Source organism: Macrosteles quadrilineatus, unplaced genomic scaffold, assembly GCF_028750875.1.
Source record: "Macrosteles quadrilineatus isolate MER2022 unplaced genomic scaffold, UCM_ALF_1.0 Scaffold_4__1_contigs__length_99947679, whole genome shotgun sequence".
In the NCBI taxonomy this organism is placed as follows: Eukaryota; Metazoa; Arthropoda; class Insecta; order Hemiptera; family Cicadellidae; genus Macrosteles; species Macrosteles quadrilineatus.
Window position 1 is genome coordinate 91,133,161 of NW_026542597.1, and position 22,512 is coordinate 91,155,672.

At 34.5% G+C, this 22,512-nt stretch overlaps 1 protein-coding gene across 2 annotated transcripts in view; it reads left to right on the forward strand.

The window, feature by feature from the left end:
• The first annotated feature begins 13,943 nt into the window (after positions 1-13,943).
• LOC128992269 (elongator complex protein 2-like) overlaps positions 13,944-22,512 on the forward strand; it is a 36,785-nt gene continuing 28,216 nt past the window's right edge. Inside the window, exons 1-4 of one of the 2 annotated variants that reach the window (XM_054415758.1) lie at positions 13,944-14,213; positions 16,494-16,674; positions 17,765-17,905; positions 18,561-18,725. In XM_054415758.1, coding sequence (XP_054271733.1) covers positions 14,076-14,213; positions 16,494-16,674; positions 17,765-17,905; positions 18,561-18,725 — 625 coding nt within the window. In that variant the 5' untranslated portion in view covers positions 13,944-14,075. The remainder of the gene's footprint in view (positions 14,214-16,493; positions 16,675-17,764; positions 17,906-18,560; positions 18,726-22,512) is intronic. The other variant, XM_054415757.1, reaches the window with a different exon arrangement.

Genomic DNA, 22,512 nt, shown 5'->3' on the forward strand with positions numbered 1-22,512 from the left:
TTTGAAATTTACAATAATAATGATTGTGCAATATTGAATTTCGTTTATAAAAATGTAAATCGTGACTCAATTGCTGTTTACAGCGTTTTAATGAGTTTGTCATCTGTTTTTATACTATATTGGATTAACCGTATTTTTCATTCCCCCCCCCTCCCTATTAACTCAGGTAATCGAGTATACACAATAGTGTAAAGTATTGTAGCCTATGCTACTTGCTACTTGATTGTATTTTAACGAGCTTTATGTCAACAAAGCGTTCTGCTGTGCTTAAGTCGCGGTGTAGCTGGATGTGTCTGTACCACGCGTTATCTTTTATCTATCACAGCAGTTGAGCCATCCCGTGCGCTCCCTCTCTTAGATCTCACGTCTTGCTAATCTTAAATAATAACTTTCTACACGAATCCTAAACTATCCTAAAATCCTATTTTAACTAATTTAATTCAATAATATAACTATTGTCATTAATTATCCACTTTCTATCTGGCGATTTCGTAATGTATTTTGGATTATCGTCACGTTGAACACTGTTGCAATTAACTTTAGCCCCCCCCCATTTGAATTTTTTGAGCCCCCCCCAAGAATTTCAATGACGCAGTCTGCGTCACGGCCCCCCCTTGTGGGCACCCCTGCGTATTTTATGGTGGTAAGTTTAATAGTATAAAAGTTATAAAGCGTTAAAACCCAGCTATTCATTTAGAAACACCCGGTATAAAACAGTTATAGTATTTTTGAATATTTTGAATACAATTTGAATTTAGATTTATAAGATTTATTTGAATTTTGAATTTAAACTTGGAAACCACATTTATTTAAAACATTTTATTTGAACTTGCCCTATTATCTACTTTTAACTTCTGGAATTAGTCAGAGAGTATTTTGCATCAACATTCTTATCTGAGTAAAAGATAAGCAGATATCTTAAGCCATATTATCAAGATAAATTTTTGTAATATTTTAGTAATTAATATCACTTGGTAGATTTTGCTGAAAAGTGTGTTTAGCCAAGGACTTAACTTAATTAACTATAGGGTTTAGCCTCTGCCATTCCTTTCAGTATTTTGTTTTTCGAAATTATTTTAAATTTTCCTTTTCCTTGGAACATTTCCTAGTTTGGATCCCAGGAAGTTTAAAAACTAGGTGGCGCCCCTTTTCATGAAGAATTATTGAATTATTGATTAAGGATAAACACTCTGTGTATAATATTCATCGACCCACCCCAGACTGAGCAATCCGAGGCCAGAGTGTCACAACATGCATGTCGTTCTCAAGCTTGTGTATACTTTCTTTTTTCATCTAACTTGTTGATGAGGGATAGAGACATAAGATGGAGCATCAGTGTCAACGAACCGAACTTGAGTTTTATAGCCTATGATGCATGAATAGTTTACAAGTCATATATTTTTTGAAAGTGAGTTTGTGATTGACATAGTTATTTTTGTTTCTTATTAGATGGAGTATATTTATTGTGATTTAGCCATTGAAGTGGCAAAATACCTCACACCAAAGGATATATCTACATGCTGTAGAGTTTCACTCCACTGGCGAGAAGTTTTTGGCAGTAATGAGGTAACTGTGTAACTTTGTGTTGTAATTTCTTTAAAATTTGTGTTTTGCTTGAAGCACAAAACACCCCCGCTGGAATTACCTGGCTGGATTTGAACTAAAATATCCCCTTTTAAAATTGTCACGTTTATTCGGAAAAATATAAAATATCTAAATTTGAAGTATATGGACTACTCATTGGATCAAGAGGAACAATTCCTCAACAAGTTGAGAAATTTTGGAAGAAATTCAATTTGGAAAATCAAGTGCTATATTTAATATCTTTAACAGCCATAAAATTTTCTATTAATATTATAAGAAACCACCTATATAACAATTATCATAATTAGGTTTAAATAAACTTGCAAAATTTAATGTCATATTATTGTTTGTTCTACAGCAGACTATAATGTGTAGTAAGATTTCAATTTTTAAAATAAATTTGAATTTATATATTTAAATAGGTAACATTAATTGTATTGAATACTACTTACATAGCGTAACTAGGAAGGGGTTACACTAAGGGGCCAGGAATACTCCCCAGGTAACGGGGGGAATCTAGGGGCCCTCCCCTGGGAAAAGTTTTTAAAATTATACCTGCTAACTCATTTTTTAGGCTATTTATAATCATATTAAACATATTTTTATTATAGAAATAAAATTATTGTTGTAAAAAAAAATCTATGTATATATTAATTACGTAAGCTGATTCTTTGCGTCAAAATTGCGGGCGACTTGGAAGTCGTAGAATGACGGGAGAGGGCTCAAATTAAAGGTCTCGACCCCGTGACGGCGGGAAAAATAGTGAAATTCCCAGAAAATGACCAGAAAACGAGATATAACGTAAAATGTTCTCCATAAGAATAGCATTAGAAGCCATTAACTGCTGATTTGTGTTTACTACAATACAGCTGATCGTGATTTATCATTAAGAAACTAAGCAATATAACATTTGTATTACTCATTTGCCAGTCAATTCTGCAATGTAATGTATACTATATAAAACCAACTATATAAAGGGATAATGTTACCCATAATAATCAAGACTTTTTAGTTATGTCAAAGTTGAAATAAATAGTTTTCAAGATTAATGAAACATCTATGTATATATTAATTACGTAAGCCGAATCTTTGCGTCAAAATTGCGGGCGACTGGGAAGTCGTAAAATGACGGGAGAGGGCTCAAATTAAAGGTCTCGACCCCGTGACAGCGGGAAAAATAGTGAAATTCCCAGAAAATGACCAGAAAACGAGATATAACGTAAAATGTTCTCCATAAGAATAGCATTAGAAGCCATTAACTGCTGATTTGTGTTTACTACAATACAGCTGATCGTGATTTATCATTAAGAAACTAAGCAATATAACATTTGTATTACTCATTTGCCAGTCAATTCTGCAATGTAATGTATACTATATAAAACCAACTATATAAAGGGATAAAAGTTACCCATAATAATCAAGACTTTTTAGTTATGTCAAAGTTGAAATAAATAGTTTTCAAGATTAATGAAACAATTCCATATTAAATGAAGATCATCTTTTTGTTTTGATTTCAAAACATATGTTATAGTTATTTGTGCAACTATAGTGAGAAAAGTGAGCAATTGACTCACTCGAGAGAAATCCTTACTCACGAGCCGTAGGCGAGTGAGGAATGGTTTCTCGAGTGAGGCAATTGTACTTTGAACTCGAGTTGCACATTATACTTTTCCTACAGTTACCATAAAACAAATAAATTGGTGAAGAAACATAACCTATTTTTACACAGAAGTGAACTTTTAATATAACATTTAATGTGAAGTGACAAATACAACAGTACAACAGCTGACCAGCTGATTTACAGCCAGTGCTGCCAACGTATTTCGCGCGCATACGACGTTGCCTGCATGTTACGCGCTCACTATTTCGTGCCTTCACGTTGCAAATCTGGAGTGAGACAAAGTAATTAGAGTGAGACAATGTTAACATTGTCTCAATGATGAGCGAATTGGCCACTTTGCTTTCTCAAATCAATGAGAGAACATGTACATTGTTAGGTAACTGTAGGAAAAAGTTTTATTCCACACTTTTTTTTAAAATTTACTAACATTTATATTTGAGATTTGTTGTAGTGTTTAATCAATAATTTGTATGAAGTGGAATAAACTCAACGTTTACTCTTATAAAACAATTCGGGAATAAAGATGAAGTAGGTTCGTACAGGTATTTGTTCATCAAGTACTTAAGTGCTTTGTTGCTCCAAGCAAAACAGGCTCAAATAATATAGCCTAGCATGCACGGTAGTAAAGGGAGAACCTATATATAACAGTAGAACAGAGGTAATTTCCGTTTCTTAAAACTAACCAAAAATATTTATGTCGTGATTAGTTTCGATAACTGGGTAATGGAACCCTAATCAGTCGCAAAATAGTTAGTAATTAGACGTTGATTAGACCTTTTTTTGGTAGAATATGTAAATCAATCGCACCTTTAGGAGTATTACCACCACATGTACTTACACTAGGCTAATAGTGGTTTTTTTAAATGTTGATCAGAAACAAATTTAGGATTATGTTCTGTCAATGGGATGCCTTTACTTAAGACTAATTTTGTTAAACCTTTACAAAATGAGCATAGACTTAGAAATAATAACTGGGTAGGGTAGGAATGCTAATTTAGCGGTTTTGACGAAGAACTAAGTTTATTTCAACACACCATTTTTTGCCTTTTCCTATTTAAAGAAGACAATTTCCAATACTGTATTTCAATCGCAGAAGCCTTTTTATTAACATTAACCAAAAAACCAAAGCTACCTTAATAAACTAATATTTATTCATAAGCATGTTTGCTGCCCTTAGCAGTTAAACCTCTGGAATCGTTCAAATTCTTTATTGAAAATAACATCAAAAAAAGCAAACAAAGACAAACTGTTTTTTTTACACAAAAGATATGTTGTACTGGGATATCTATCCTGACACATAGATAATTTGATTCTGAGTTTGTTTAAATATTACATTAATTTATTTTCCATTTGAGCTTTTTAGGGACTTATGTCCCTACACGCCACTAGTCATTTTCAAAGGATAGATGGGAGTTTAAAACACATAACACCCCCCTCCCGGATACGCCACTGAATACTTGGGTTTGTTTAGTGCTACAGGGAAGGTTTTTTAAAATTACGGAAAGTAAATAAAAGAAACGTCTTATAACACTTAAAACGGTATATTTACGCTTATACTGTTACTCACTAGACGGTAAATATACAAAAAAGATGGTAAGTGGTGATCGATTTCGATTGGACACTCCAATCATCATCAGACCCAATAGGCGAATGACAAGAATCTTTTAAAATTAAAATGTCGATAGCTTCCTTAGCATGAAAATGAATGAACAAGTTTGCCAAATGCAATCATGATATCCACAAATGAGCAAAATACAACAGTTTATTTTGTTAAATATATTCCCTAACTGACTGTAAATAGTTATAACACAGATGATACTTTGTTATGTTATTATGTGGAAATATAATACTTTACCTACAACCGTTTTTTAAAGTAGCCGTTTCAGTTCAATTCTTAGAATTGAAAAGTTTCACATAACAGCATTGTTTACTTTCATAACAGCATAGTTTTACTCATAACAACACGGATAACAGACCAATGAGGTTCAAGGATTGAGAGTTAAGTAAAATTGTAATGATTCTAACTTCAACTAATCAGCTATTCAGGCCAATTTAATTGTTGAGTGGTACGTGCATCACTGTCAGTAGCAATAAGAGATACAAACGAAAACATAACCTCTATTAGAAGTTATGAGTAGTGATATTTAGTAATTAAAATACTGACGTAGGTAAAGTAGTGTACGCAACTGGCGTAAATAGTGTTAACAACACTTTTAGATGTTTTTAAGGCACTCGCCAAGGCTCGTACCTTAAATTTTCTCTTGTTATTAACACTATCTTTACGCAGTCGTTGCGTAAACTACTATTTAGTGGTTGAGAATTAACAATGGTATGGTCAATTGAATATACTTTGCTAAAAAAAGGTAAGTTCACCTCAAATTGAAAATATTAACCCTTAGAGTGCCAGGCGAGAAATAAAAGTAACGCTCAAAAAATGCCGAGCGCGATCTGGCGATTTTTAGGTTAAAATTTCGTAAAAATCGAATTTTTGATATTTCGACCAATGAAAATCGATGTATTGCATCTAGTAACTTTCGACTCAATGTTAATATATGGGTTAAAAGAGTCCGAGTATCCATTCGGTTGTTATGACAACTGTTCGATCATTACGAAACGTCCGGTCAGCCGGACGTTGGCACTTTTGGCTCGTTCTAAAAACGTCCGGTCGGCCGGACGTCGGCACTTTTGGCTCGTTTTAAAAACGTTCGGTTCCCCGGACGTTGGCACTCAAAGGGTTAATAAGCAAATTTTTAATTTAGACTTTTTTTAGCTTTACAAAACTGTTTGGAAAGAAATACTTACTCTCTCCTTACTAGGGCCATCTATAGAAGATTCATAATTTTTTTCAGATGTTGAATGTTTTTTTCAAACTGCCTTCTTGAACATGGGGCTATATTTAAGATCCCGCAACAATGTGAAACCTAGTCAATCAGGAGGCAATCATAAAGCAATGTCTTGGTTTAATTAGCTACAATGTACAAAGGTGTTTTCTTGTGAGGTAAATAGAAATCAATTACTTGTTTTCGACAGGTTTGGCAGCGTCTGTGCGACTCTGAGATAGAGGAGTACCTGAGGACAACTCCGTGTGTAGTGGAGCCAATATTTCAACTCCCTCAACATAATGGCACTTCACTACCTCCTCTGAGTCAATGGAAAGCCGCCTTTCTACGAGAACAACACTTGTGGACAAACTGGCAAAACCGGAACTTCAAAACTGTGGAATATGATTTGGGAAATGAGAAGAATTCTACAGAGAAATTTGTAACAAATGATTTGATAATGAGGTTTCTTCCCAATTCAGTGGAACTGTGGGACGTAAGAGCGGATCGTCCAGTTCTAAAGGACACAATATCATTCGGAAAAACAAGATGGTACACTCCTACGGTTTTAGAGAACGGGTTTGTTACCCTCAAGGGCTATTACAATGATAATGGTAATGATCACTATTTTACAGAAATTTTCAAGGTTAATCAAAATGAACGCTCTGTAACCCTAAAATGGTATATTGAACGAAATGGCAAAGAATTGTCTCTCAGACCGGGGTGCAGCGAGGAATCAGTTAAGAACAGATTTTGTTCCGTAAAAGAATTGAATATAGTTATTACTCCAGGGGGGAAGTGCATCGGATACCTCAGCTACCCCTCCTCCAATCCCTCGTACCCTGGTGGTATCATGCACTCATTTTGTGTGTGGGATTTAGAAAATGGAGTAGAACTCAGAAAAGAATCCCTATTCCTACCACATTGTTTTTTGATAATTGAAGGATGTAAATCTAGTTCAAATCAATGTGAAGATGTGGTAGTCATTTTACCTTACCCATTTAGCACCCCTGATAGATCAGGGCTTGCTTTTGGTACTTTAGAATTTCAAGTTTATAATGTAAATAATCTTAAATTCTTTCCGTTTAAGAAAAGGTGTACTTATATTGATCAGGTTTCAGAATCAGAATATGAATCAGATTATGAATCAGAATATGAACCATATCCAGAAAAAAAATGTAGGGAAGATCGAACTATTTGTGTTATAACTGATGGGTTTTTGGCCCTTTCGGACTGTGGCCGTGAAGGCCGTGAAGCCAAAGAGTTCATAAGAATTTTCAACTACCAAACTGGTCACGAGCTGTACAAGTTGGAAACAAATGATTATAACACAGCAATTGAGGTGATTGGGGATACATTCCTATTCACGAAAAATATATCTTTACCATCAAGCTACACTCCGGGAACAATATGTGACGATTTATTTTTTCAAGGAGATGAAAAAGATAAGTTGCTCTTGTGCTCGGTTTCGCCTTCTGGAAGAGTTTGTGAAGATGTATTGAGCAGTAGATATATAGACGAATTCTATGTCGTTGGAAGAACAGGGTTTATACAGGTTTTATATATCAGTGGTGTTACTAAAGTTTGGAGAGTTGATAGATTTTTCAATTTTCAATTTTCCTTTCCTGATGAAGGAGTTAATGGAGCTTGCACTAAAGTAATTACAACAACAGGTCCTCCAAACACATTGGGGATCTCATACTATTGGTAGTACAATAGGGTCGACAAGTGTTAGCAGATGTTGCAGAACTGACTTCTATTGAGAGTCTAAGGACACTTAAACGTTTTTGAAATAAACAGCATGGATAGTGAATAATGCTACTGTTTACTTAACATAGTCAACAAAGACAGAGATTACACGAGAGTCAGATCCCTCAAGTTTGAATTCATGTGAAAAAAGTTATAGAAATTACGCATTAATTCTACTGTCATGGGTACTACAATAATTGTTATCTCTGTAACTTTGTTCTTCGTCTAGTCTTTCCTAAGATTCTTTGTTCTGATTATTTCTTATCCATATCAAATCAACTATTGAAATAATAATCAACACTATAATTATGAGGTATAACCTATAGTCAATACAGTGTTCTAAATGCTTAGTAAATCAATGCTGTGCCAGGCAAAAAGGTTTGCATTCTGCAGTATTCATACACCAAATCATACTATAAAATTTTATAAATGCATGAGAAAGTTTGTGTGTTTGTTTATTTGTTTGTTTGAAGTTCAATCACGCATTAACGACTGGTCGGATTGGGTTGAAATCTGGTATGATGATAGTTCACATTCTTGATCTCAAAAATCCTTTCGGTCTCTGCCCCAGTTAGAGTTCCCCATGTTAACCCTATGAATATTCATATTTAAAAGGAATTAAAGAATTTTGTCAGCTGTTTCAACTACACAAGTTGGTTCTATGATACTTTTTGGTTGGTTCTATGATATTCTATAGCATTAAAAAGTTACAAGGCTTACCAACAGGGTGCAGCACTATATTATTTTTTTTTGCATTTATGAACCAAAAGCTGTGATACACAATGAGAACTTTACTTTTTTTATTGTTTAGGTGCAGTGGAAGAACATTATGGCTATTGTAGATGTGCTATACTACAGTATAGGGTAAATTAAAAGAACATCATTTTCATAAACCGTGTCCTCTCCCATTGCAAACGCAAAGCACGAGTATAACTGCAATAAGCATTTTATACTTATACGCCAACCCCATACGAAGGACGGGTACTCTGCTAGCAAAATATTCTTTTTTTTAACTATTCTTACAACCTCATTTTGTATTTACAATTTATAATAACATTGTACATTTAAATTTGCAATTACATTTATAATTACTATTTATTAAATCCTAATAAACCATGTCATAAATATCAACCACCCGCAAATACAATTTTATTCACCTTCAACCTATAAAGGTAACAATATAAATACAATAATATTTTTTGAACAATATGGATTCATCTGATAACAGTGGTTTTATATGGTACTAGCTGGCCCGACAGACGTTGTCCTGTCCTAATGTGGTTTTATGTCAAATGTTAGTTCATTTTCAGAGCTCGTTCGCATCGCTTAATCACGTCCTGGTTGAAGTTCGTTTGCTACGCTTACTCACCTTTAGGTTGGAGCTCGTTCGCTACGCTCACCCACCTTCTGGTTGCAAATTATAGCTATTGTCATAAATAAAAAAATAATAATAGTGCTTCACCCTGTTGGTAAACCTAACTGTTAATATATATTGAACATCACAGAATCAAATTGTTTAGTTGAACCAGCTGTTAAGATTCTTTAATTCCATTAAATATAAGTACTCATAAGGTTAGGGAACAGGCAAGGCCACACTAAAAAAACAGGCCGTAATGCTCATCAAGCATGACGTCACAATTAAAAATTACGTCATTGCCGTCTTCTATAGTGACGTCATGCTTGACGAGCATTACGGCCTGTTTTTTTAGTGTGGCCTTGGATGATGGGAAACTCCAGAGCCACAGGGGCGGAGGCCTTTGGCAGATCTGCACCAAACTTCACCCAAACCTTCCCGAGGGTGTTTATAACCACTTCCCAAATTTTCATCATGATCGGATGGCCAGTTTGGTAACGCATAAAGGACAAACAAACAGACAAGCATACATTGGATTTTATATACAGGGTGAATTTTAAATGAGTTCCCCCCCTACTTTTTTCTGAATTTCTTAAGATATCATCTCCGGACCACGTCAGATCATTGTTGAGTAGTAAGTACTTCATTTTGACTTGGTATACATTTTTGGCCGCCATCTTGGATCCGCCATATTGGATACAAAGTTTTTTTTTTTCAAATGTAAAGGTAGGGTTGTGACCCATTATTTCAAACCAAAATTTTACGCTGATTACAATGCCGCAATTATTTAAAAAAAATCTTGATCCGTTCTAAAGTTATGAGGACTTTTTATAACTTTATTTTTAGCGCATTTTAACATTGTGCATTTACAAACTAAGGCCATAATCTCAAAATAGTGCTAGATAAAGATAAGTATACACCACCATTCATTGCCGACATATTTTCACTTGGTTATGACGGATGTAGTTTTTTCAGCCGCCATCTTGGATCCGCCATTTTGAAATGTGAACAATTAATTTAAATATGAAGGTGGTGTTGTGACCCATCATTTTGAACTACTTTTTTATACTGGACTCAATGCTGCAATTCGTTTTTGGTTATCAAGCTGTCTTGATGAAATATTAAAATAGTCTTATTTAAAATTTCAATATTTCAAAAACCAAAGATGCAAATGAAAAACGGATTGCGGCATTGAGTTAAGGGAGTATGTTTTATCTATGGTAATATTTTACTTATATAATTGATACCAGTGTGCCTGTTGCTCAAAATCAAGCAATTTTTAAGTACTGGTATTATACAGGAGTTATAAAAAAAAAACAGTCATCTTCTATGCGTGCTCAAAATTGAGCAATTGACAAGAGTACCGTTATTATACAGGCGTTATTTAAAACTGCAGTAATAACAGTCATAATTTTCAATTTCGATAAGTTTATAAGACTAAGCTTATGTAACTAATTGAAACACTCACGCTAATAATAACGGATTGAAATAATGAACACTTGTAAAAATATTTTATCATTTTTTAGAAGCCGGCCTTATTTTTTAGTGTTTTATACAAATGTGTCCCGACTTATAGCTGTTACCAGTAAACATTTAGTGCAAGTATTCGTTTGATCTGACATTAGGTAGGTTTTATTTACAAGTGCAAGTGTTTTGCGAGATGAGAAGGTAGATAAACTTATCGATGAAGTGGAGGCACGGCCCCCTCTTTATAATCTTTGAAAGAGTATTTGGACATTATATTCAAGAAAAAGTTATGGGAAGAAGGAAGAAGTGTGAAGCTGTGGTGGACAACTGGGGTACACTGCAAACAAAGGAAAGGCGAATGAAGGTAAGCTTTGATTAGTAATGTTGTTTATTATCAAACACTATTTACAAAGCAAATTACAATAAATCCATTATAAATGTCCAAAACTTCTTCGTGTAACAATATGCTTTACTATGTGTTGTAGGGTATTTATGATGGATATTATAAACAACTGTTGTAATTGAAATGAAATGAAATTAAACTAAATGAAGATGATTTGCCCATTTAAACAGGCAAAGTTAGGAATTCAAATCGGTCACAATCAGTGACATGCACAACTCCAAACCTTGTTAATATGAACATTGAAGTGTACAGTTTTTTCAATGTCAGAGTACTTTGTGTAGTTTTTTTGTCCTAGTCACAAACCCGGAATTGTTTTTCACATTACTTCAGGCTAGACCTAGGGGGCCTAGGGGCATTATCACATAGATAAAATCCATTGGTGATTTGGCGGGATGTGAACCCGGGACCTCTGGATCCGAAGTCCCGCGCTCTAACCACTAGACCAGCTCGCTCCCCCTCTAGTACTTTGTGTAGTAGAATGGAATTATTTCCATGAATTTGCAACGGCATTGTTGTCGGTATTATCTGGCTGGGAGATATAATGGTTCACTGTAGCGTTGCCAGCAGCGCGGTTTCTGTCAGATCCATCCTTAGACACTAGATAGACAACCAAACAGTCGTGGCGTGTGCGCACCCACAGTCAACGACCAAACTACATTGACGGTACTTACTACCTTTACAGAAAAATAAAAACGTCATTTTCGGATTCAGCGTAAAATTGAGGTCATTATGGAAAACAAATCTCACTTTTGCGACTAGTCATGACGTCGGAATAATGACCCAATCTGAGACTGAAAAACAATATAGTTCATACGTTTAAATCAACCCATCTTACAATATAGATTTTGTATCAAACCAAGGCCCCACTAGAAAAAACAGGCCATGCTGCAGCATGGGCAGCGCAACACCACGTCACAGTGGTGGATAGTTGTACTAAACTCTTACCATTAAAATTCAAAACCTTACAAACAGCCAGCTTGTTTTTTATTTGGGTCGCCGGAACTTTATCCCCCTGGAATTGTACCCCTGGTCAAAGCTGACGTCACTATGACGTAGTAAGCTGAGCGCTCAAAAGTTGTTCGCGGGCGGAATTTTACCCCCGCTGATTCGGAAGTCTAATGAAAATAGACAGAGCGTGATTAATTTGACTATCAATAAAACCAGAATTTTACCCCCTGTCCATATAACTTGCGTTTAGACAACTGAAGATGTACGGGCTGGATTTTTACCCCCGGATTTTTACCCCTGGAATTTTACCCCTGGATTTTTACCCCTCGAAATTTTACCGCCTGGCCCGATTTATCAATTATTAAGAATGATTGATTTTCTTATTTCTGTTTTTATTCGATTGTAAACATTTTATTATTAAGTAGCCTATCATTATTTATTTATTTTGTAATCTTAACTTAGTAAACATAATTTGCTGTTTTTTTTTATGTTCGGGTTCGGGATTTGCGTTTGAGGCCAACTGTTGGTTAATAAGTATGTAAAATAAACTGAGCTGCTCATTTAAATAACAATAGGGTGAACATTTCTTAAACGATTTTATTGTACCACCGTGAAAAACAATGTATTTCGTTTCTGTTGTACAATTACACAAAACAAAAATATTGTTTTACCATGTATAATAAATCGTTAAAGAAATCTTCGAAACAATTACCATTCAGATGTTTATTTATATATCATAATGACCCAACAGTTATTGGCTTCAAATATCGAATCCTGATACTCGAATCTCAAAATTAAAATTAAAAACCTGTTCGTTTAGTTGTTGTTACAAATAAATTGAGAAAGGCTACTTAATAATAAAATGTTTCCTTTTAAATTAAAACTGAATGAAGATAATTAACCATTCTCACTAATTTATACATCCGACCAGGGGGTAAAATTCGGAAGGTAAAAATCCTGGGGGTAAAATTCCGAGGGGTAAAAATCTGGGGGTAAAATTGCGGGGGTAAAAATCTGGCCCGTACACTCTAGGTTTTTATAATTTGATGTGTTCTGATTAAATTTACAACCATGAAAATATACGTTTAATTCCGCGTTTAATCCATCGAACTCATGTCGCGAAACTCAAAAAGTTTGCGGCCGGAATTTTACCCCCTGGTTTGTGACGTCACGTTTGCCCAGGGTAAAATTCCAGGGGGATAAAAATCCGCTACCCTGTTTATTTACCTAAAACATATGAGAATGACAATGGCAATGAATTTATCAATGAAATCTATCCACTATAGTGTGACGTCATGGATCCTGCAGCATGGCCTGTTTTTTCTAGTGGGGCCTTGATCAAACCAATCAAACCCCCGATCGAATGATCCAAAGTGAAACGGACAGTCTCTATTTCACGAATACAGTACTAGAAAAGACCCGGACCCGGTATCGATCATAAACATAAATAAATGACGTTTTCGGCCCGAAAATAAACAATATTTAACATTGCTTAAATGGAACTGCCAAAACATATGTCAATGCTGTTAGTATAGGATTCGGGCCAACAATGTCATTTGTTTGTGTTTATGATCCATGATCCATACCGTATTTTTATAGGATTCGTGGTCTATTTCATTAGTTTACTTCACGAATTAAAATTGTACTTCTGGTTATGATTCTATGACTGTACTTTTGGATCTACCGATCTTTCATCCTTTGGATCATCCGATCTGCAATTTAAACGTTGGATCAAACGATCCATTCAACTTTATTGACGTATCCTAATCTACATGTCTAATGGAATAAAATATTGATTCTTGATTCTTGATCGGGAATATAAACTTAGGATCAAACGATTTTGGAACATTTTTGAAGATGATGGTAGCAACAACGTGGTGGTGGTGGCAACAATGACTGCGTGATTGGATTGGATTGGATTGAACATTGAAGTGAAATGTCAGTGGAGTGAGTGTGAGCGTTAGCGACGTTAGCGTTAGTGTTAGTCTTGTTGTGAGTGAGTGAAGTGAAGGAACCTACATAACATAACCTAACAATATAATGTAACCTAACACAAAAGTTATCTCTGTTGATTTCTCGGGCTTTTATGTCACAAAATAATATTTAATTTTGTCAAGAATTTGCTTGAGCATGGAACCTGTTATAACTAGTGTACAACCTGTTTTCATATCCTGTGGATGCAACAGAACTCCTCATGCAGCTGACTGGGGTAATAACGGCCTTATCTGCTATGGTGCTTGTAATGCAGTAGCCATTTATGATCCCAAGGTAAATTTTGATCTTAAGTTCCCAACATGTAATTTATTCATCTAAGTTTTTATAGTGAAACCCTCATGAGACCCTCCGATTCAATCGGGGTAGACTTCTATATCTGTTGGCACAAACAACCGAATGAAAATATCGATTATTCGATCGTTTCACTCGATATATCGTTTGGTTAGTTAGGTTAGGTCAACCTTGCCTAACTAACCAAAGGATATATCGATCTACCCTTCCATCTACCCTTCAGTCGCTTTTATGAAAAATACCAAACCAAAAACGTTGTTATTTTCAATCATAATAAGTTAAGGCCTAGGCCTAATCTATTTACTTCCCCACTTTCGAGAACCATTTAAGTTAGGCCTAAATTACATTGGCCTAGGCCTGCTACCATTTTGTAAGGCATTAAATCCAATTGTAAATCAGAATCAGAATGTTTTTATTGTCCTTCAGCATTACAATCATGCAATAGACAAAGTCAAAGTTTGATACATTACAAAATTTAGGCTATATATACAGTATCAGAGTCAACGTTTAAAAGCTAACAGTTTTAAAATCGTAAAATTCTCTAAGGCTATAAAAAGGATTTTTACACAGCCAGTCATACAACCTTACTCTAAATACTTTTTGGTCCAGGGATTTACTGCTTTCAGCTAGCTTATTAAACAACTTAAGACTAACAATATTAAAGCTACCGGTACTTTGGCATTTACTTAACCTAGTGTATGGTAACTCAAGTAAGGATTGGTTTCTGGTATTGTGTTCATGTAAGTCTGATCTGAAAACTAAAGAACCTATGCCATAATCTCTTTTTACATTTACTAAACAAACAAATATATACAGATTTATCACAGTCAAAATTTTACTATTACCTACTAAACAAGGGTTTACAATGATCGGTAAAATACGCCTTATTTATTATTCTAAGAGCCTTTTTTTGGATTAATAAAACTTCACTGACAACTATTTCCCCAGAGAATTAGGCCATAACTTATCACAGACTGGAAAAATGCAAAATAAGCTATTCTAACATACGAATCAGGTACAATGTTCATCAAGGACTTAAGCAGGAAAATAGCCTTCTTAGACGAAGATAACAAAATGTAACTTTTGTCCTAACCTAAAAAACTTATGGTAGGTAGATTTTTATTCAGAAAAATTGATAACAATAGATTTACATTTAAACAGGTGGATTTGTAGCGTACATCTAAGTTAAATTCTGCTGATGGGTACACTTGGATATATTTAGTTATCGGATGAATGACGATCCTAACTCAGGTAAATATCGATATTTATCTGGTTCAATAATTAATATCGCAATGATTTTAATTTTACCATATAATATAATATAAATAAAAACAATAACTATTACGGTAATTTGGTATTATCCGAGTTATCATAAATATGTTTGTTGACTTTCCTCGTTTCGTTATGAATCGAACGATACCAGATAGGCCTAAGTTATACTTTCGCCCGCCAAATCCCCTCCAAGTTAACCGGAGCGTGTGCATCACCTGTCACCGCCTTGTATCTGGGTCAGTGTCCTGAGTGATGACTCATCTTGTATTGTTCGATTTATAACGAAATGAGGAAAGTCCTACAAACATATTTATGATAACCCAACCTAACATTACCGCCTCAGCACTCTGTAGCCTATACCTACTTGGCGGAGTACCTGTGGCAGGTAGCGGCGGCAACGCATTCAACACAATCCTCATCGACATCGCTGCCTTCTGGGAAGCAGAACTCGAAGGCCGCTTATCGTAATCGTGTAAAATTTGGATAGTAAGTCAATTAAAGTGTGTTCTTTCCAATTATGTAGTTATTTTTGGTCTCTGGTAAAAAATCCCTCTAAAATAGGTGGCCTCCGGATAATACCAAAGCACCACTATAGCATTAACAATGCTTTTTATTCCTTAGTTTCCACTTAACTAACAACACTCACTTAGTTCACTTAGTTTGCTAGTATCTAATAATTTTCTTGAATTAGTAGATCGTTATTGTGAATTTGTTCCAGTTTGTCAACTTGTATTTATTGTTGCTTGTTATCCCGTAGCTTGTACTGTTCTGAATTGTATCACACGATATGCAACTTTAACTTAAGCTATCCTTACCGTGAGTGTACACACTGACTACTCGTTTTGATAGAATTTTTATTTTTGTGATCAAAATATGAGAAAATAAGTTAAAAACAAAAATGAGTTATCCCTTGATTTCAAACTGTTAAATTATTAAAATGTAACCAATCTATGATACACTAAACTTTATTCATGCTATGCTTATTTTCAGGATCATGGAGGAAAGGTTTTGGCGACATACACTGGTCATCAGGACCGAGTAAATGCTGTAAAGTGGGTTAAAAAGATTGACAATTCACCAGAAGATGAATTTTTGTCAGTTTCTACTGACCAGTGCGGCTTAGTTTGGACCAAGAAGCAAGATAGGTTCGTTGTGACAAGTGTACTCAAAGGTAATAAAATGATACCTACGTTAAAATATATTTAGTGGCAGAATTTGTGTTATATTTAGGCCTATTATTCTAGAGTACGGTATATAGGCAACCTAGATTTATGGTGTCGACTGGCATGTCCTAACTTCTGGGCTTCGTTATTACTGATACGGTACCGTACTTATGTTTGTGTTTTATTTACATTTGTAGGTGCTGTTTTGAATAAATTTAGTCAACTTTGTATGCAGTAGCATGATTAATATATCATCTTTCATCCTGTAATTGTTCTGTATTTTTCCCAACACGTGTTGGGAGTAAAAAAGGTCCGTGGTAGAACTTTACGGAATAGATTAAGGATTTTTTAATGCTGATGCTTGTAATTTTTTAATTGGTTTCGTGCTATGGAGAAATAATGGTTTAGGCCTATTGCAATTTAATCATAATTTTGGACGTCTTATAATATTGGCTGTGTAAGAAATTAGGCTTTAGGCCTAGTTATTGTAGGCTAGCATTTATTTACAAATTAACTCTTAATCCCAGGGTCGTTTATATCGGAGTATTTAGCTGCACCAATAAATCTTCGCCACGTTATCCGGTCCTCTAATATCCACTGCTCCAATTTTCTCCATATCCACTATCACTTTTTTCCACTACCTCTGCTTGGGTCTTCTTGGAGCTCGCCTCCCATCAGGGTTGCCCTCAATAAATTTTTCAGAAGACATTCCTCGCCCTTCGCAGTAGATGTCCTGGTCATCTGATTCTTTTACACTTAATTTCTCCAATCAAGTTACATCTGCGATGTTGTTAAGATCCCTTATCCATTTATTGTATTTTCTTCTCCAATCCCCTTGTTCACATATATGTCCATTGATTTTTCACACTTTATTTTCAAATAGGCCTACTATTCTTTTTCTTTCATCTCTTTTATTTAGGCCTATAACCATAAGAGAGATGAATTGTGGGCACAGCTAAACAACTTAAATGAATTGACACATTTGTAGGTTACACACACATAAAACATGTGAAATGCTACTTGCACATTTTTATTTCATGTAGTATTTGAAATAATGACAATTTGAGAATGAGAATATTTTTTGCTATTTGTCTGCAGGTCACCAAGGTCCAGTGAATGTGGTCGATGCAGTATATTGCCGTCTCTCAGCTGGAAAACGTAAGATTGTAGAGAGCCTCGTCATTGTGACCGCAGCGGTAGACTCTACCATTAGGATCTGGGAGCGCAATCAAGGGGATGGTTTGTAACCTTTTAGTAATCCTGTTAGCATTTTCAACTGTCACTTGTTGTAAAAGTCACATTTAGAAATGTAGGTTGATTCTGATGATGTTTGATTCCGATACTAAAATATAATTCTGGTAAAATATTCTTGATGTCATTTTGATTCCAGAGATCAGGATGCCACAATGAATGAAAGCAAAGCGGTTGAAAATTAACTAGGAAGATTAATTTATAAAAAATATTCACAGAATAATTTTAAATTTGGATTATCAATTTTTTTAAATTATACTACATATTATATTTATCTATCAATTCCAAATTTAACTGAACACCAAACTAGGGATTATCAATCCCAAAATTGAAAACTTATTTCCATTTTTTCTAGGGGCTTTAAATAATTTTCGGATGGGAATTTCACAATATTATGATTGCAGAAAATGCAAGGAAAGTCAGCTCAATTAAAGATGTCGCTGTGTGCAGATCATTGGGTTACCACTAACATGAAGGTTGAATCATGTTTAAATACTGTCTAAAACGTACACATTAACTACTATTCTGGATTGGGTAACAAATACAAAGTATAAAGAATAGATTCCTCGATTCCACTAAAGGTTTTGGAGGAATTTCTACCTTAGTTTCGTAAATTAACTGGGACATTTGTTTTGGTCAACAGCTGTGGAGTGTAAGAAGGCTCTGTTGTTGACGTCAGGGCTGTGCATGGCCGCCTCTTTAACTGTTTCACCAGGTGGTTTTATCATCTTAGCCGCTGGCCTGGACGACTCCAATATACATGTATATACATTCAGCCAGCCTCCGAACCCCGCCTTAAACTTGACAGGTAACTGGAAAATGAATTACTACACCTATTTCACTGGAATAAAATCTTACCAATCTAGGAATGAAACCTCAATATTTGCCAGCTTTATGGATTGGTCCAACGCTTTTAATAGCATAAAACATAAAACAGTTAATATCATTATTTTATGTATGAAGGTAAAAACAAATCCACTAAAATGATTTGACTTAGCCTATACTGTTGAACATAAAAAGGACAAACTTTGTTTATTTGATTCCTAGATTGCAGCACATGTTAGGAACAGTATTAGCCTTTTAGCGAATTTCCCTATAGAGAAGTAGCTATTACCGTAGGTCTCATGGTAAGACCTAAGCCCGGGACCGATTTACTTTTTCATTTTGATGTCCCCAGAGGCCAAAAACACCATTCGTTCAAATTTTTATATATCTATATATATATATATATATATATGTGTCCATCCGCACGATAACTTGAGTAATTTTTGTCAGATTTTGATAAAATTTGGTTTGAAGGTGTAAGGCAGGATAAACTTGAATGAGTTCGCGAACCAGCATGATCGGACTATGGGAACGGGGGTTTATGGGGGGTTTTATGGGGTAAAAATAGGTTTTTCCCATTTTTGACCCTAAAAACACAAAATTTCACAATTTCTTTTTAAACCATTTTGTAGAGCTTAAAAAAACAAATAATTTAGTATATTGAAGCGTTATTATGCGCCTAATTGTTACGGAGAAAATTCAAAAAAATTGTAATTTTAAAATTCCCATGTTATTCTTATGGAGGTCTTATGGTAGTCAACTGTTGTAGTTTGCTTGTTTATGAACATATTTTGATCAAATTTGGAAAATACATTAATTTCTTACTAAACCATAGTACCTTTTAATATTTTACATTAAAAAAAAAATTTTACCCTCCCTGTTGCAGCAAATCTAAGTACTCATTAAACTAATTCTGTTTAAATAGGGAATAAATGTGATATTTTTAAGGAGACAATCTATAATATTAAAACGAAACAGTGTTTTTTTATTTCACGATTCTGAATCAACCACTCGACGGATTTTCATGATTTTTGTGTTGAAAGAAAGATAATTTTGAGAACTAGGGAATGTCGAAGCCATAATTTTAGTTTAGGGTCCCAGTTTTTTAGAAATTAAGTTTTAATTTTTAAAAAGTCTAGCAGCCGACGCTAAGATTCTAAACTAGCTTTTGGCATAAAATAATTTGCTTAACATAACAGCTGTAAACATTCAGCTTTTGTGTCACAAATTCAGCATTTGGATAAAAATGTAAAGACATACTTAGGGTTGACTTATTTATACTATGTCTAATACTAATCATTGATACGTTAAATTCTTCTGTAAGAGGATGACAGATAATTAAATATACATAGTATAATACTAGGAAGTTCAAATTCTTTTTTAAAGCAATCTTTGTAATATTCGATTTGTTTTAAAGCAATATAATTATTTGTTTTAACTAACAGCTGGTTAAATATAAACTATGGAACTATGAGGTTATTTTATTTACTCTTATTTTGTCATTGATTATAGGAAATAAGTAAGATTAGTAGAGATAATTAGACCACAGTTTAAAATAGTTTAGACCAAAATTAATTAAACCACAGTACAAATCGAGGCTCTGTACACAAGTCTTAATAAAAAAGGATAAATGCAAATTTTTTTACTGCTCCACTTTTCAAGGAAAGATTAGAAAAATAACGATGTTTACATGTCTTAATTCTTAATAGTAGCTTTTTGTTTACAATTAATGTTTGTCTGTTATTTAACTTTAATGTTATTTAATGTAATGTTATTTAACTTTGTTTGGATTAGGCCCGGAAATATTGATGTCATAAAAAGAAGATCAAGAATAATCAGGAATCACGTTTTTAAATTACCACCACAACCTCAGCCGGGTTTAGATAAACAGATGGATGACATAAATTGAACACAACGTCAACATTGACCTAGGATATTGCAATTAGACAAACCATCCTTTTATGAAATCGTGTTCAGTTGTGGTTACGTTTAGGGGCGCCTATATCAGCGCCCCCAAACGTGAAAATATCACTTTTATTTCAACTATGAATATATTGTACTTTAAATGAACTAATATGGGAAATTACGATGTTCGTTTATTCAATGAGGGTGGGTTAATATCAAGGATAGAACTGATAACGGTATGGATAATAAACATTGACAATTACGTCATTAGCTTTCCTAGCGTGTTTACATTTTATATTCCTGCTACATGTGACCAGTTCTTTTTTTCAAATGAATGTTTTTTGAACCAAACAGCTGTTTCAAAACAAACTGTTATTGTTTTTACTTTTCTTTGTTTACACTTATTTATTTAGCAATTAATGCAGTGAAATTGATATAAAGGATAGGAGTGACGATTAGTTTTAATGTTAGGACACCAAAGTTAAATTATGTGTACTGTGAATTTTATTGGAAATTATCGTTTTATTTTAGTTCGTTTCTATTCAGACCTACTGGAAATTGTGTATAGTAGTTGTATTTTGGTGATAATAATTATGGAAGAGGCAGGTATGCTATGGAAGGTGGTGTCGTTGACTAGGTCTATTCACTTCTCAATTGACAAAATTACTCTCTCTACCGTAGGCTACTTATGGGTACACTTCCATATCCGTTGGCACAAACAACCGAATGAAAATATTGATCGATATATCGTTTGGTTAGTAAGGTAAGGTTAACCTAACCAAACGATATATTGAAATAAACAATCGAATAATCAAAATTACTCATTCGGCTGTTTGTGCCAACAGATATGGAAGTGTACCTCTACCGTAGTTATAATCAGTGTGCGTCTGTGCGAATCGGCTGCAAATCTCACTTCAAAGCTTTTCACAACGTAAAATTGCAGAATTGCTGTTTTATTGTAAAATTTTTGGATTTAAAATGCATATCGTATAGGCCTATGATGGAATAAAAACATATTTGGTTACACAACATTTGTTTACAAGATGATTTTTCACATTAAAACTGCAAGATACTTTGCCTTTATTTGTGTAAACTAGCTGATCTGAATTGTACACGGTTTTAAGGCCCCCCATACACGTAACGATCTGCCGGCCGGCGAGGGCCAGAAGGCCAAACTGAACAGTTTGGCCTGTGAAAGGAGGGTCCCCATACACGCAACGATTCGCCTGCCGGCCGGACTGATATTTTTCCGCCTAGTTTAGTTTAAATCTAATCAGGCAGATGGAAATTCGCTAAGTCTGCAGGTTTGCTGCGGCGGGGGTATTATACTTTTTTTATTTGCTTTTTTATACTGATTAATAAAAATTTTGAAATAATTTTGTTTATAATTATTTTTTGAATTCAACCAGTCTGTCATAAATCAGTAGATATTTAAAAAAGTTACAAAAATCAAGTTAAAATGTGGAACGTGCATTTTGCGTTATGTATGAGAAGGGAAATCCCGTCTCGTCTCGGCTTGAACTAAAAATCCAATCTCGTCAATCCCTACTTTCTAATTTTAATTCCGACTTCATCAATGAAAAAAACAAAAACTAAATTCATTGTGATAGAACTGCAAAATACTCTAATGGGTTCCAAACTGCACCAGGAGAACTAGCAGTACTCCTGCCCCGAAGTCTGTCAAGCTATAAATAAATAAATAAAAATGTCTTTATTTATTAAGCGTTTCTCTGGTACACCAGCTTTTCAGAACAACTTTCGTCACTATCTACTAGGCTAGCAGCACAACCATAGAGATTTGATAGGCCTGTGCTATACTACGTAGGCAATTTTGCGTACCCACCCGTAATTGCAAAAACGTTACG